This window comes from Neomonachus schauinslandi, chromosome 12, assembly GCF_002201575.2.
Source record: "Neomonachus schauinslandi chromosome 12, ASM220157v2, whole genome shotgun sequence".
Classification (NCBI taxonomy): domain Eukaryota; kingdom Metazoa; phylum Chordata; class Mammalia; order Carnivora; family Phocidae; genus Neomonachus; species Neomonachus schauinslandi.
The window spans coordinates 95,188,653-95,204,721 of record NC_058414.1 but is presented as its reverse complement, the minus strand read 5'-3'; the positions used below and the strand labels follow the sequence as shown (position 1 = coordinate 95,204,721).

The following is a 16,069-nucleotide window of genomic DNA, read 5'->3' as shown; positions in this document are numbered from 1 at the left end:
CTTTATTCTTTCCACCTTCTTTTTTTTCCTTTTGAGATCAAGTTCAGAAATCTGCATTTCACAAAGATTTCTAGGGTGACATGAGACCTTACTGACCCTCTGGGCTTTGAACTCCTGCCACACTCATCTGTGTATTACCTGGTCCTCTTCATGTACTTGTGTTGTGTTGTATTGTAGAATAAATCCTCTTTATTATAACTGTTTCATCTCACCGATACTCTGTAATCTTATTCCTCTTTGTACTCTCAGTGCCTGCTATGTAATCAGCACTTAAGAGTGTGTGCTGTGGATGATGGCATCCCCTTTTCATTTCCTTATCTTGTTCCATTTCTAACACTGAGATTGCTTAAAAAATTAATTTTTCTTATCACCAAACAAATATTTCTCTTCCATAAATGAAATGGAGTGCTTGGACTGAGCTGAAAGACATGTTTTCAACAGCCTGATTGCATTTTGCTTTGCACTATTTTTAGTACATTATAAAGGGCTTACAATGACTGTTGGAGAAGTAACTTTTCTCTGTCTTTTGAGTGTCTTCATCTTTTGAGTGCCATCTAAAAACTTGGAGTAAAAGAGTCATGAAAAGAGCTAGTGGGATTCTGTGCATACCAAAGTTTGTATGGGGAGGAAAGAGATATGGAGTAGGAGAGAAAAAAATGAATAAATGAGAATGAGTGTGAAAACATGTGCCCTCCAGGCCCCACTACTTGCTAAATAATGTCAGGATGATGTTGGACCAGCCAGATGGAAGACTAGTTGTGTCAAAGGGGTGGATATCTCATAAGGATGAGAATTCATTTTAAGAACATTTTTGCTCCTCATCCCCTACAAAAAGAAGCTTACCCAATTGTTTTTATGATAAATTGTTTTTGTAATCAATTCCTCAGCAATATAGTAATTTGGACAGACATATTGGATGAAGTAGATCAGTTAAAATATGTTGTCCTTTAAAATTTAAGTATGAGAAATTAGTTGTAGTTGAAATTTAGCTCTGTGGAGATTGAAAATCTGGATTAGTGGAGTGTGATTCCAGACTCAAATGAGGGGAACAGAGGACTCTGTTCACCTACTTACTTTACTTCTTTTATTTCCATAGGGAAGTTGAAATACTGCCTTGTGGTTCTGAATCAGCCTCTGGACAAATGTGTTCGTCATCTTTGGAGCAAAGGTAATCTTAATTAGCATTTATATTTCTTTACTTTCTTAATCTATTTAGGACTAATATGACTATTAAATATTCCAGAATATAACTACAATACCAAAAAGTGGAACTTATAATGAAGTGATATAATTATTGAATTATCAGAAGAATGGATCTGCTCTGTTAAGTAGTTTCTATGGGTGGTTTCCACAGGATGGATCCCCCAAGGACAATTACAATGTAGCATCACTAAGCGTTATTTCATCTATCAGCTATGGGGATGTTAATCCTGAGTACTCACTAAGTGTTTGTTGAAGTGTAAATAGTTTTGGCACCAGCAACAATAAAAAGCATCCTCAAGCCTCACTCATCCTAGTATCCAGCAATAAGATATCTGCAGGGTGACCAGATTTACAAAAAAAAAAAAAAAAAAAAAGACAGTATATTAGAATCTCAAGGGATGCTGAAAAATGTAAACATGCAGTAGTTTTGCAGAATTAATACTTTTGTGAGTTTTCCTGTAAGAAACAGACTTTATTAACTTTTTTACATTATTCTTTGATTTTTATACCATTAGCTCTAGGCAAGAAAATAGTATTAAATATCATTTACTGTTTTGAACCTCTGCTCTTCCATGAAATCTTGAGCTTTTTTCAAAGGGATACTTCTTTTAAGGTTAGCAATGTAAGTTTTAAGCCAAATTAGATAGGCAGAAGAATGTGATTCTTGATATATTGATGCATATTCCAGATGATTCTCTCTTATTGCAGAATTCTTTTGTATCCTCAGCATCAAGGCTATATGTCTTAGAATGCAAATCTGTTATGTCAGTAAGCTCACATCTGTGGACAGAGGTAGTTGTGATACTAGGGGGAATAGATCATTATGGATGATTTTGTATAATGAATTTTTCTTGTCCTATGGGTGATTACCATGAAAACACTTTATTCTAAATTTAGCTATCTTTATGTTAGCCAACTGAAAATGTCACGTTATTATTGCACTGAAAGTTGGAGAGCTATTTAACCAGTAACTTCTAGAACTTCTCACTTGCTTGTAATTAGGTGGTTATTCAGGTGCCATCAGAAAGGTCATTTTGTTGTCACGTCAGTGCCTAGTGCTGTGTCTAGCACATAATTGCTTAGAAATTACAACCAGTGAAAGTGAATTTAATATGATTCACATTCCTAAAAAACACCAAAATAAACTTAGGCACATCCTTTTTATCTGAACTTATTACCAGGTTTTATTATATTTTTAGGATAGTGTGTGAACAGCTGTGTTTTATTGCACATCTTAAAAATAGAATAATCATTAATGGGAACGACTGGAAACCTTGGGTAGGGAAAACTACATCTAGGAAGTCTCATTTTGGAGGGTGAAGGATCCCATTTTGTCCATAGTGTGAAATAATGTAGATTTTTGAGCTGACTGAAGTTTCTGATTGCATTTGTTTCCTGCAGTGAATTGGATTTGAAAAAGTTTCATACCGGACATACACCAACTATTTATTTGATTTGCATAAAAAAATGAACAGTAGGCCAGTCTGTATACATAGAACTAAAAATATTTAAATGTGACATGGACTGCAATGGTTAGATAAATCTCGTTTCCAAAATAACTTTTCTTTAGGTTCTTGAAATGTACTTTCATATATACGTTCAGGATAATTCTTGGCTCTCTGGAGCCATTAACCATTATAAAAAGTGGATCTGTTCATAAGTACTGAGGAAGGGTAGAATAGGAGTTTTGTGATTCTCACAACAGAAGCTGTGATTTTTTTGTTGTTGTTTGTATTGTCCTGTTTTGTGTTGTTCTTCTTCCAAATAAAACTTAAAAAAGAAGAAGAAGAAGAAGGTATTGGGCAACTGAATGGCTCAGTCGGTTAAGTGTCCAACTTTTGGTTTAGGCTCAGGTCATGATCTCAGGGTTGTGAGATTGAGCCCTGGGCGGAGCTCCACACTCCTCGGGAAGTCGGCTTGAGAGTCTCTCTCCGTCTCCCTCTGCCTCTCCCCTCATGTGTATGCATGCACCCTGTCTCTCTAAAATAAACCTTTTAAAAAAAAAAAACTGGATATTAAGGAGGGCACTTGTTATGATGAGCACTGGGTGTTGTATGAATCACTGAATTCTACTCCTGAAACCGATATTGCACCATATATTAACTAACTAGAATTTAAATAAAAATTTGAAAAGAGAAAACAAAAACAACCCAACAAATAAAAGTAAAAAAAGAAATATAGGGAGACTTTGAGCTTGAGTTGCCGATGTTAACAAAAGAGAGAGGCCTAGAAAAAACTGTAGGGCAGCGTGGAGGGCCTGGGACGGAAGACAGGGTTGCAGCTTGGGATTTCAGCAAGTAAGTGCTGGAAGCAGCCTTGCTGGCTACTCTTTGTCCTGTATATGTGTCATTTTCTGTAAGTTTCTGTAACAAGTCTGAAGATTTGTGAAGAATGGAAAACAAGGGGTGAAATCCAGACTATTCTATCAAAACAAAGACAAAATTTGGAGTCTGCTGCACAGTGTCAGTGTTTTATATAATATCAATTATTTAACTTCAATCTATGCTAAGGACTTCTGGCAAGTAGGGATTTCCTGAGATTCCCTTAAGGGGAAAGACTATTTTGAAGGTTTATTTATTAGTTTTGCCCTGCAACGTTTATATGACATATTATGCAATTTATTTTAAATGACTAAAGAAGGGATTCAAGGGAGATTAAAAGAAGAGAAGTTTTTAAATGTATTTTTTCTTTAATACCTCATGAAGTTTCAGTGATTTTCTTGGTCCTTTTATTTTTTTTAAGATTTTTAAAAATTTATTTATTTGAAAGAGAGGTAGCACAAATAGGCAGAGCAGCAGGCAGAGGGAAAGGGAGACGCAGGCTCTCTGCTGAGCAGGGAGCCCGATGCGGGGCTTTCTTGGTCCTTTTTTTTTTTAAAGATTTTATTTATTTATTCATGAGAGACAGAGAGAGAGAGAGGCAGAGGGAGAAGCAGGCTCCCAAGGAGCAGAGAGCCCGATACGGGACTCGATCCCAGGACCCTGGGATCATGACCTGAGCCGAAGGCAGACGCTTAACCATCTGAGCCACCCAGGCGCCCTTTCTTGGTCCTTTTAATCCCTACCTGTCCCAGCAGTTTGTATGCTCGATTTAATCTGGAGATATAAAATAATTATAGAGGGAGGTAGATAGATGAAAAGCCAGAACTCTAGCTAGTATCTAACTTTTCTGTAACTGTCAGAGGTTACTGGCATTTGTAAATGGATATTGCCTTCAGATTTCTTAACTATTTTTTTTTTTTGAATCCGACTTTCTCTTTCAGTAAATGTCTTTCTCATCCTGAAATATGTGATAAGTGAAGAAAAATAGGGAAGTCTGTGTTTGAAGAATTCTGCTTATTTCTTTTGTAGATCAGTTATTCTCCACTTGGGGTCACCATGCTTACCAGGATCTCCAAAGGTAGTAGGAGAGATCTGAGTTACATAAAAAAATAAAAATAAAAAATAAAAAAAATCTGACATTCACTTACCTGGGGTGAGGTTTTAGATGGACCATATATCAGGTTTCTAGGAGTTTGACTTATTAAAGTGTATCTTCATTTTTAATGTGAGTTCACGGCTTTTCTCTGTCTTTTCCATTTGATCCGTAGAACATGGTGACCATGCAAATTAGATTATGAATAGATTATCAGATTACAGTGATGCCAGGTGCTTATCTACAGTGTGACACTCTTTTCCTCTAAAAGGAGTTTTCTTCACTTGATTTCTTTCTTTTTCAGTTCTCTGGTAAAAAACCTTCAGATCATGCCAGGGTGTGGGCACCATACTCTGGTTCATTGCCAATGAGGCTTTAAGACATAAAACATCTGACAAATCGGGCAGGTCTTTGAGGTTAAAAGGACACCCATGCAGCATACGTGAATCAAAATAGAAACAAGGTCTTTGAATTTATAACATCAGTGTTTTCCCTTCTGGTTCATTGGTAATTAATGCTTGCTGAGGCCATTCTAGGTCAGGCATTGGGTCCAAAGCTGGGGATGTAATGGTCAGCTCTTAGTTGTGGCTGCAGTTAAGTTAGGGGAGCACAGACGTAGGTGCTTCCTCACAAAGGCAGGTCAGAGGCCTGGGAGCCACAGGTCCTTAAAATGAACTTGCTCATCCATGTCTGTTTGTTTGTTTGTTTGTTTATTTTGCGAGAGAGAGCGTGTGCACGAGAAGGGGGAGGGTTAGAGGGAGCAGCAGATTCCCAGCTGAGCAGGGAGCTGGACTTGGGACTAGATCCCGGGTCTCCAGGATCATGACCTGAGCCAAAGGCAGTCGCTTAACCAACTGAGCCACCAGGCGCTCTCATCCATGTTTCTTAAGTAGCTGAAATTACCATAGTATTTGATTGACTATACTTTGATCATGTCTGTATGCCTTTTACTTCCTTTTTTAAATAAAAACACCTTACATAAATCAGTTTTTAATAGATTCCTGACTTGCTCTTCTAATCAACTGATCTTGTGCTAGTAATTAGTACTGCCATCAGATTTAACTTTTAAATGATGTAGGAATCTGCTGTAAGGCACCTTGCTTCGAAAGTAGTTTTGTTGTATCAACCCTTTCCTTTATAAGTTGTGTACTCCAGGACTCGGTAAGCTTCTTTTTACCTGGTTATTTGAGGTTAAGCTCAGCCAAAGTTAGCATATTTATATAAGATTCGTTTTTTTCTTTTTCTATTCCCATTTTTTTTTTCAGTGGGACCTCTACCTCATTTCTGGTATCTGGTGTGATTATTCTCCTTAAAATAAGAGAAATTGAATACATGCCATTTTTAGGGTATAGGTTGGTTGAATTGATTGGTTTGCTTTAGTATAACTTGGTATCACTGTTTTAATCTTATTACATCTGTTTGTATATTTTATCCCCGTTAGAGGGATTTCCGGGAAAACATGTTTTTTGATAATCATCTTAAAATTTTGAAATCACCTTAATGCTACTCTGACAGCTGACTCTGGAAGGGCCAGTCCTGGTCCATCTTTTTTTTTTAAAGGAGTGTGTTTCTACATACACTACAGTTTTTTTTTTTCTCTCGGGCCTCCTCTCTCACAGCTATTTCTTCTCACATGTTTAATGATTGATATGATAAAAACTGATATTTGTTATTTTCTCTTTTTTTTGGATGACATAGATTTTTATTTATTTTTTTTGCCAACTTTCTTTCATGCTGTAAAGTTCAACGCCAGTGCTGTCTTGTGAAGGAAGCTCCCTTAGCTAGCCTCCATAGAGAGATCTTCTAGTATTTGTATTGTTTTTCTATTACTTTTAAATGTCACCTTATCCATCCTTGAGGATAAGCTCCTTGAAAATTGATACAAAATGCTTTGCTTGATGGTGTTTCCTCTTCTGCCCGTGAGACTACCCTGGGGGTAGTGATTGTAAGTCATGTTGGCAATTGCTGGAGACCACTTTGATGCTATCTAGATCCTGGAAATACTCTTGCCCTGATGTGAACCCATTAGCAGGTGCATGCATATGGGATCTCTCTTGTTCTCTCTTTTGATTCATCTTCAGTCCTCAGCCTTGGTTGGATCCCTTTTCTACTTCTGCTAAACTTGAGCACTATCATTCCTTTTTTTTTTTTTTTTTTAAAGATTTTATTTATTTATTTGAGACAGAGAGAATGAGAGACAGAGAGCATGAGAGGGAGGAGGGTCAGAGGGAGAAGCAGACTCCCTGCCGAGCAGGGAGCCCGATGCGGGACTCGATCCCGGGACTCCAGGATCATGACCTGAGCCGAAGGCAGTCGCTTAACCAACTGAGCCACCCAGGCGCCCCACTATCATTCCTTTTTTTCCCCTCTACTCTGACTCCCAGATGCTTATTTGGTATTTCCTTGTACAATGAGTTAGAACTCATATTTTTATTAATCTCTTGTTCTTTCCACATTGCTCATGTGCAAATGTATTCCTTTTTTGCCTCTATGATTTTATGCCTTTGATGGTGGAGGTGCTAACAAATGTGTCATTGACTATATTGTCTTTGTTCATTAAGTTATTATGGTAAGGTGCCTCTTCTATTATATACAAAGATAGAAAATTATGCAGTTCAGCAGTACTCCTATCTTTTGACATTAGTGTCTAAAGAGATTTATCATATATTCTTATTTGTAATACTCATAAAGCTCCTTTAAAATAATTTTGTTGTGAGAACTGTAGATTAGCTTTATTTTTGTGAATTATAAATGATTGTTTTTCTCTAGATTTCCATCTTTAATTATAGAGCTATGTGTGCATTATAAAAATTTAAAGCCTCACAGTTTGTAATGAAAAAATCAGTCCTTATAAGTATTTACTATTCTCTTTATTATTTGTTTTGTGCTTTATTTTTTCCTTTTTAATTATTTCCTAAGAAATGATTTTCATAAGTATTTTGAAATACTCAGGGTAATAGATGAAATGTTACTAATAAAAAGGAAAATACCCCTGAAATGACAAGTGCTAGGCCATGTGACTCTGTATGGTTCATGGCAGGTAATGTAGGCATTTTAACTGCCTGTTTTATTGTTTATGCCATTTAGTTCTGTGTCCTAACAGGTCAGTTTTTTGGTGTTTTTTTTTGTTTTTGTTTTTAAGATTTATCTATTTGAGAGAAAGAGTGTGCATGCACAGAGGGGAGGGGCAGAGGGAGAGGGGGAGAGAGAAAGTCTTTAAGCAGACTCTGTGCTCAGCGGGGAGCCCCATGCTGGGCTCTATCCCAGGACCCTGAGATCACAACCTGAGCCTAAACCAAGAGTTGGTCGCTTAACTGACTGAGCCACCCAGGTGCCCCTAGTATGTCAGTTTTTAATATGACCAGAAAATGGCTTCCAGGTTAGCATGGCTACTTATGGTTTATATATAGAGAGAGAGCTATTGATGTATGCTCCATGTTTAATTTAATACATACTTTTTTTGCCTGATGTTAAGCCTCACTGGAGTGATCCTGAAGTGTAGTTAAAGAGAGGAGTAAGAGCACCTTATTGATAGTTACCTTTCTCAGGAGCCTGAGCGGCAGCCTTTGTGCTGTGCTATCCTTAGTGAAACAGTCACAGGGAAAAAAAAGTCCCAACAGATTCTAATTCTACACTAACTAGATGGTGGGCTCCCACCTAAAACCTAGAAAACATCAGTAGAACATCCTGTCTACATAGCTCTCCAGGGGCAAATGCGACATGTCGCGTTTCTTTTCTTTCGGTTCTTTAGATCAAAGTACTCAGGAGTTAGATGGCCTTCCCTGAAATGCAGACATTGTTCTGTTCAACAGCTCTTCCTAGCAATTTGTAATGAGAAATGAAGGTTTCTCTACGGTGGTTTTTCCTCTATTTCAGTTCAGTTTACAGCTAATCCATTTAGTGTGAAAGACTTCTGGAAGAACAGGCTGGGGAAGCAACCAGAGAAACATGATGAAGTTCACATTTTCTCCCACATTGTATTGTGTTGTGCCCTTCAGAATCTAGAAGCATTTATTTTTACCTGGGTTCTATTTTAAACCCTGTATACTGTTATGTGTTAGGTAAGTACTAGTGTTTCTGTGTGTATTAAATGTCCAACTTTGTTTAGTGGCTTCTCCCTTGTAATAGGGTGTTTCAAAGCCAGCTACATCTGGAGGTTTATTTAATCGACTGTAGATGAGTTGAACATTTCCACTGGTTAGTATTTGTGTACAATGGTGGATTAAAAAATAACTTGAACTTTTCTGTAGTATTAGTCTTTGGGGGAAGCTGAAGTTCTCTGAGCTTTTAGTTTTACAAGAGTATCTGCTTGGAGTCTTTGGAAATAAGCCGCTACTGGGAGGCAGAAAAGATAGAGGGTGTAACCAATGGGTTCTTTACCTCACTAGGAGACAAATGTCTGAGAGAAAATCTGGTCCACATTCTTTGTATGTCTAGAGTTCACTTGTGATGTTTAGTCAACCTGAATGGGTAACAGAGGAGAAAACCTTAGGGCAAAACACTTGTTTAAGCTACTAGAAGAGGAACAGTATTGGGAGGAAATACTCTATTTTTGAACATGTTTAGTGGAACTGAACAGTGTGAATTGTTTGATTCATCTCATGGCAGAATCTCGATGGAAATGAAACAGTGATACCTTCTAGTAAGGCTTCCTTGCGATCTAAATAGTTACCATGAATTTAGTTTTTAGGAATAAGCTGGATAAGACTACCTGGATGGGTAGAATAGCATGTACATTTTTGTCATTTGAGTATATCGAGGCAAAGACCTAGCAGATATGTTATCTGGGAAAATGCTAGGCTTTAGGGTATTTGGATTTTAGTTAGGATGATCTGGGAGGCATCTGTTCTAGTAATGAGTAGCTTAGTCATTAGACCTAAGAATCCTGTAATAGTTCAGCTTATCACAGTTTATTGAACTACCAAGTTGACACCATTTGTGTCATTTTCTGTGCTTAGTGTTTCGCAGAACTTATGCTTCGAGCACATTTAAGCGAATATTGAGCCAAAGATCCGATGAGCAATTTGCATACTTTGTTCAGGTCCATTAAGTAAAACAGTTATGTACAAGCTGTGGTCCCTGTAAATAAGGCTGGCAGAAAAGATCTGTCCCAGTCATACAGAAACATTTGGGAGACTACAAAAAGATTATTTAATATAGAAGACATTTTGGTATATTAGTGGCACAAAACAAAGTTAAGTTTGTTTGATAGGAGACCAGAGACCTATTTTACCATTCCCATCCCCAAGATGATGGTCCATTTCTATTCAATGAGATCTTTTATCATTCTGGTTATTATAATACAAATATTATCATATACTTAAGACTTCTGTGTTATTTTCATTCCCAGGATTCCTTCTTATGCCTTTGTGTTGTTTTTATAACCATAATATCATAGAGAGTGTAGGGAATTTGTACCACAGTTTCAGTACTTAATATTTGAAATACATTTGGAGCGCTCTGGGTGGCTCAGTCGGTTAAGCGTCTGACTCATGATTTCGGCTCAGGTCATGATCTCACCGGTTGTGAGATGGAGCCTCACCTTGGGCTCTACAATCAGCGGGGAGTCTGCTTGAGATTCTCTCCCTCTCTCCCTCCCAACACTCGTGATCCCTCTCTCTGTCTAAAATAAATAAATCTTTAAGAAAATATTTGGAATACATTTATAAATCTTCTGCTATACATCCTAATTCCGTGGTACTTTATATAAACTGCTGCACTTGATATTCTAAAGAAAGGTCATTTTTAAATATCAACTTTCACAGCATAACATTTTCTAATATGTTTACTGAAAGGCAAAAAACCCCCTCCATTACTTTGTTGTTTAATCATATTTTTTTTAGCATGGTATGTGTCAAGCAATATACAAGGACTGGGATACCAGTGAGAAAGACACAGGCCCTTTTCTTAAAGTGCTTACAAGCTAGTGTCTGATATACCCATTCCCAATGTATATTCCAAATAGTCACTGTAAAGTGTATTATTGTGAGGGACTGATTTATTTTCCCCAAAATCATATGTTGAAGCCCCAGTGAGATATTTGGAGATAATGCCTTTAAAGAGGTAACTAAGATTAAATGAGGTCTTAGGTGGGGTCCTAATGCAATAGGAGTGGTGTCCTTAGAAGAAGAAGAGACACCAGGGCTGGTGCTCTGAGAATAGGCCTTCGTGAGGACACAGTGAGAAAAGGTGCCCGTCTGCAAGCTGTGGGGAGAGGCCTCAGGACAAACCAGCGCTGCTCACACCTTAACTTTAGACCTCTAGTCTCCAGAACTGTGAGAAAATAAATTTCTGTTGTTTAAGTCATCCAGTCTATGGTGTTTTGCTCTGGAAGCCCTAGCAATCTAATGCAGTTGTATTCAAGGCTTCTTGGCAAGTGGAGAATTGTTTTATCTCTTTGTTTTCTATAAAATAGCATTGATCTCAAAGGTCATTTTTATTTGTGAGCCTGGTGCCAGGTGTTCTTATAGGCAGTCTTCATCTTACTGTAGTATGTTGTAGCTTCAATCCATTACTGGTAGGCATTGAAATTCAATGCTGAATAGCCTCAGACTGACATTGGTCCTCCTTGTTTACAGAAAACATTTCAGTGACTTCAGAAACACAGTGGAAATATCATATATATTAGATATGAATTTGATGGATATAAATAGATTTGGGAAATAAATTTTGGACACCTTAAACACAGGACAAAATATAGATCAAATACAGCAAAACACAAATTTAAATAACTCAATTATCAATGATTATTTTGGGCATTAATTTATTACCCTGTATATATGTATTTGCTTTTCTTATTAAACATCAATTAGAAAGTTTCTTTGCATTACTTTGGGACCATTATAAACCTCAGTCTGGATATTTTGTAGGTCATTTGACCTCAAGGCCAACCTTAAATGGATTTTTTTTCCCTCCTCCTTCATCAGATGTAGTTTTTATAAGATGTGGCCTGTTTGCGGTATGGTGGCCAGCCCTTTTGCAATAGATTTGTTCATTGAGTAGTAAATAAGGAATTAAAAATCCCACCATGGGACTCTTGGTGAAACTGTTGGTATTAGGTAAGATCATCTAGGGATGGAAGGATGTTCTAGGTGAGGGAGACAGTAGTTTTTAAACAAAGACTTAAATGTGTTTATAAAGAAGGGTTGTTCCTGTGCATGCTTTATTTTGTTTTTATAGTTTTGTGTTTCTGACTTGATAACAGACATGTAATTAAGATTTTAAGTAATCTCTACAACCTATGCGGGGCCCAAACTCATAACCCCAAGATCAAGAGTTTCATGTTCCACTGACTGAGCCAGACAGGTGCTCCCAGACATATAAATGTTTAAGATATGTTATTTGCTTTTTAATATGTACATTAGAAAAATACCTCCCCTTTCTTCACCCTCAATTCCTGCCACGTTAATAATATATATATAACACTTAGGTGGTTTTTATGAAGTGAGTAGACTCACTGATGTGGCCATACTGGAAAAACGATTCAGCAGACTGTCCAAGGATGGTGAATGAAGTGGGTTAGTGAAATCAGCCGATATATTTGCCAAACTTTTATCTTTTAAAAGTTACCTGCCTCTTTCTTCTTTCTATGCAACTTAATAGTGAAAACGGGAAAAATACCAGTGATGGTTATTTCCTCCCAGTAAGTAATAAATGAATAACTGTAAGAATTGAGCATTATATAAAGTAGTTTATTTTAAATTCTTTCACCCTGCAGTTGAGACTTATTCTATATGTAAGTGGTCAATGTGTAAAACATATTTCAAGGTAGTGGATGTTAATGGAAGAATAATAGAATCATCCAGAATATTTGTTTCTGAGACTTTGATTCTGCCATTAAATAAAAGTGTCTAAAAATGCACCTTCCCCTCCTGTACTCCATCATTTCCTTTAAGAACACAGGAGTATTTTGCTTGCTCACTAATGTGATTATGTCTTTGGGATGTTCTTGGAAGTTCAAAACAAACGGTAGTGGATAAATAAGGTACATTGAATTTTTTTCAGCTGTCGGCAGCTTTTGGTTAGGTTAAAAAATAGATTGGTAATATTATGTTTCAGATGTACTTAACATTACCAGCCTGGATCATCCATTAGATATTTATTGAATGTATACCTTATTACTGGTTACAAACCCAATCTTTTTGCTTAATCATTAGTTTATACATCTTGTTTATAATGATGCATTTGGTAATTTTGGTCCTTTTCTTGGGGTTCCACTGGCACTCATTCATGATTCACAGGTTGTGCATTCTTCCTGTTCAGTAGTGTATAGACTATTGCAGAAATAAGAAAAGGGGCAATATCTTTGTACTGGCTGGAAATAGGCTGGATTTGTCACCTTGGAGGGAGGGAAAAAATATAGACTAAAATGTGTATGGATATGAATATGCATAGAAACTTTAGGGATCTTTTTTTTTTTTTTTAAGTATTTATTTGACAGAGAGAGAGAGCAAGAGAGGGGACACAAGCAGGGGGAGTGGGAGAGGGAGAAGCAGGCTTCCAGCTGAGCAAGGAGCCCGATGCGGGGCTCGATCCCGGGACCCTGGGATCATGACCTGAGCTGAAGGCAGATGCTTAACAACTGAGCCACCCAGGTGCCCCGAAAATTTAGGGATCTTGAGAAATAAAAATATGCCTTCAACAACTATGTATTTATTTAACTCAACAGATTTAATTGTTTTCTCTTATCCATATGGCTTATCCATGTCCATATGCTTAAATTCACCAGATTATCCTTTGCTTTGGTTATGTAGACAAGACTATTAGTTTTGTTTTTCCTTACCTTTTATTTTTATTAATATCACTTATTACTAAATCAAAGATGTCCTTGAGAAAATACACTTTTAATCATAACATTCAATAGGCCTTTGAGTACTATGTTCCAAAACTCTCACTGGGTGATAGGAATATTATCAGTTGTCATGATGTTACACGTGGAACACTGTTGATAGTTTTTAAGGGACATTTTTTAGCAGAGACTTCCATAATAACTTGCATTCCGTGTGAGCCCTTTTTTATCTTGTCTTAGATAACCAAGCAAAAATATAACATGTGAGTGTTACAAGTTAGTCTAAAACTAGCATTTTTTCCTAACCAAAACAGAATTGTAAGCATGTTTTAATAACTTCCTAATATTTTCTTGGAGAGGGGGTGAATTGTTTATGTTCTCAGAGTATAACAAATCAAGATATATCTGCTTTCTATGTTTTAAATAAACAACACTCCTGGGGGCACCTGGGTGACTTAGTTGGTTAAGCATCTGCCTTCAGCTCAGGTCATGATCTCAGGGTCCTGGGATCCAGCCCTGCGCCTGGCTCCCGGCTCAGTGGGGAGTCTGCTTCTCCCTCCCTCTACCTCTTCCCTGGCTTGTGTGCACTCTCTGGCTCTCTCAAAATAAAATCTTAAAAAAGAAAAGAAAAGAAAAACAGCATTCCTTTCCTGCACAGGAGAAAAATAAATAGAAAACATATGCAAACTTTTTTTTTTTTTTTTGTAAATAGAGCGTGATTCTTTCATACTTAATAACGTTAAAGACATTACATATGTTTAGTTAAATGTGGTATAGAAATGGTTTGGAGGTTCTGCTTGCAGAAAATGGTTTTTCTATCATGTCTATGACATCTGCTAATTCTCCATAAACACACAGCTATGAACTATTTTAGCTAAGTATAATCCTGAGGCCTTCTATGGTAATTGGGGGCATTAATATTCATTCAGTTAACAAAACACTGAGGTTGTGGTATGAATGTGTATGTTTTATTCTTTATTAGCCTCAACTGACATTTAAGTTTCTGGAAGGAAGGTGGAGCCATGTAATATCTGTATTCCTTGTCAAGAAAACAAAAACAAAAACAAAAATTAACTCTAGTTATGGCAAATTTTGATGAACTGTGAACCTCAGCAAACTAGAAATTTTTTCTGCTAACCTTTGAGAAGTTGTGAATCCTAAATGTCAAACTCCCAATCAGTATGAAAACAACTTGGTAAAGATTCTGTCCATTCTCCTATTTCTTTTATCTCTCCACTAATGAGATTCCATATCTTGAATGTTGTTGGTCTTGGTACTTGGAGATCTTTTGCCATTAAAGTGGGTTTCAATTATATTTACTGTATGGTACTTATTATGTCAGGAACAGTCACTAATTATTTTATAAAGATTTTTAATACTTGTTAAACACTGGTACAAACTGGAAATGTTTATGTATTACTTAATGAATATTTCTACTTCAGTGTAGTATAGATAACAGCTTTATTAGCGTTTCAACTTTAGAATTAATGTAAAATTTACTAGTGCCTACTGAGCGTTTTGGGTTTCTCCTAAACAATTTTATACTACCATACAGTTGTTGATGGTGTCTATTTTTCTTTTTAAATTTTGAAGTGAACTAATTGTAATTTCACCTTGTTTTGTTTTGAATCAAAAGTAAAAGACAATGTATTCCTTGTGGTACATGGATGGTGTCACTTCAGTAAATTTAAGTAGTATTTTAAGCAAAAGTAAAAATTATTAATTGCATTTGTTTTTTCAGTTTAATGAATGATACCAACATAGTTCTGTAACTTAAGGCAAACCAATAAATATGTCAGCACAGTAATTGAAGAAACATTACAGAGATAAATATAACAAGTTATTTACAACTATGGAATAAAAAATTTTAAAATTGAATGAACTTAAAAATGTATATAGGAGAGCGTGTATCGGTGAACTTTTGGTTAATTACTTGTATTCTTTCTTTCTTGGATGTATCAAGACAGCCTTAACCTGATGTCTGATTGATGTTTGCTTCATCATACTAGGAGGTTATTTTATTTGCTTGGTTAATTGGTTGCTGTCACCATCTTTATTTCGTTTGGCTTTTCCAAACTGCATTTTTAGCTTTGGTATCATAAGTAAAAATGAGGAAACACTGCTCCAAAACAAACTAATCCATGTTTACTACTTGTTTTCATCTTCTCATTACATCAGTAAAAAGATGTGTTTTTTAAAATTAATAAAATTGTTTGTTTTCTAATTGGCTTCAAATTTGCATGATTCTTGCCCATTTTTATTTCCTACCCTTGTTACTCGGAATGATTGAGATCTTTGGCACCTTTGATATAATAGATGATAGTACTTTAATTTTTTAAGCAGCTATTGGAAACTTTTTTCAAAACATCATGTCAGTACTACTGAAGGAAACTAAAGAATTGGAAGACCTATTTTTACCCAGGATTATTTAGTAATTAGGTCTGTAGATAACCGATACTGTAAAGGGAGAAATGCAAAAAATCAAAATTCCTGTGTCTGGATGAGTTGGAGAACATTTTTCAATTTCAAAAATTCCTTTATTTCTCTTTGTTTTATTTTCTCAGGGAAATGGCAACTTTCCTGAACAGATTTTACAAGGATGAGTGAACAAATGTTCCTTTGAGCTTTTGGAGATAAGCATTATATAGAAGCAAATAAAGTCCA

At 36.3% G+C, this 16,069-nt stretch overlaps 1 protein-coding gene across 2 annotated transcripts in view; it reads left to right on the top strand.

Moving 5' to 3' along the window:
* The window catches only part of TPK1 (thiamin pyrophosphokinase 1), a 343,195-nt gene that overhangs the window by 68,399 nt on the left and 258,727 nt on the right, over window positions 1-16,069 (top strand). For both annotated transcript variants that reach the window (XM_021692761.2, XM_021692762.2), the window contains exon 2: window positions 1,097-1,168. In XM_021692761.2, the coding sequence (XP_021548436.1) occupies window positions 1,097-1,168 (72 nt within the window). The remainder of the gene's footprint in view (window positions 1-1,096; window positions 1,169-16,069) is intronic.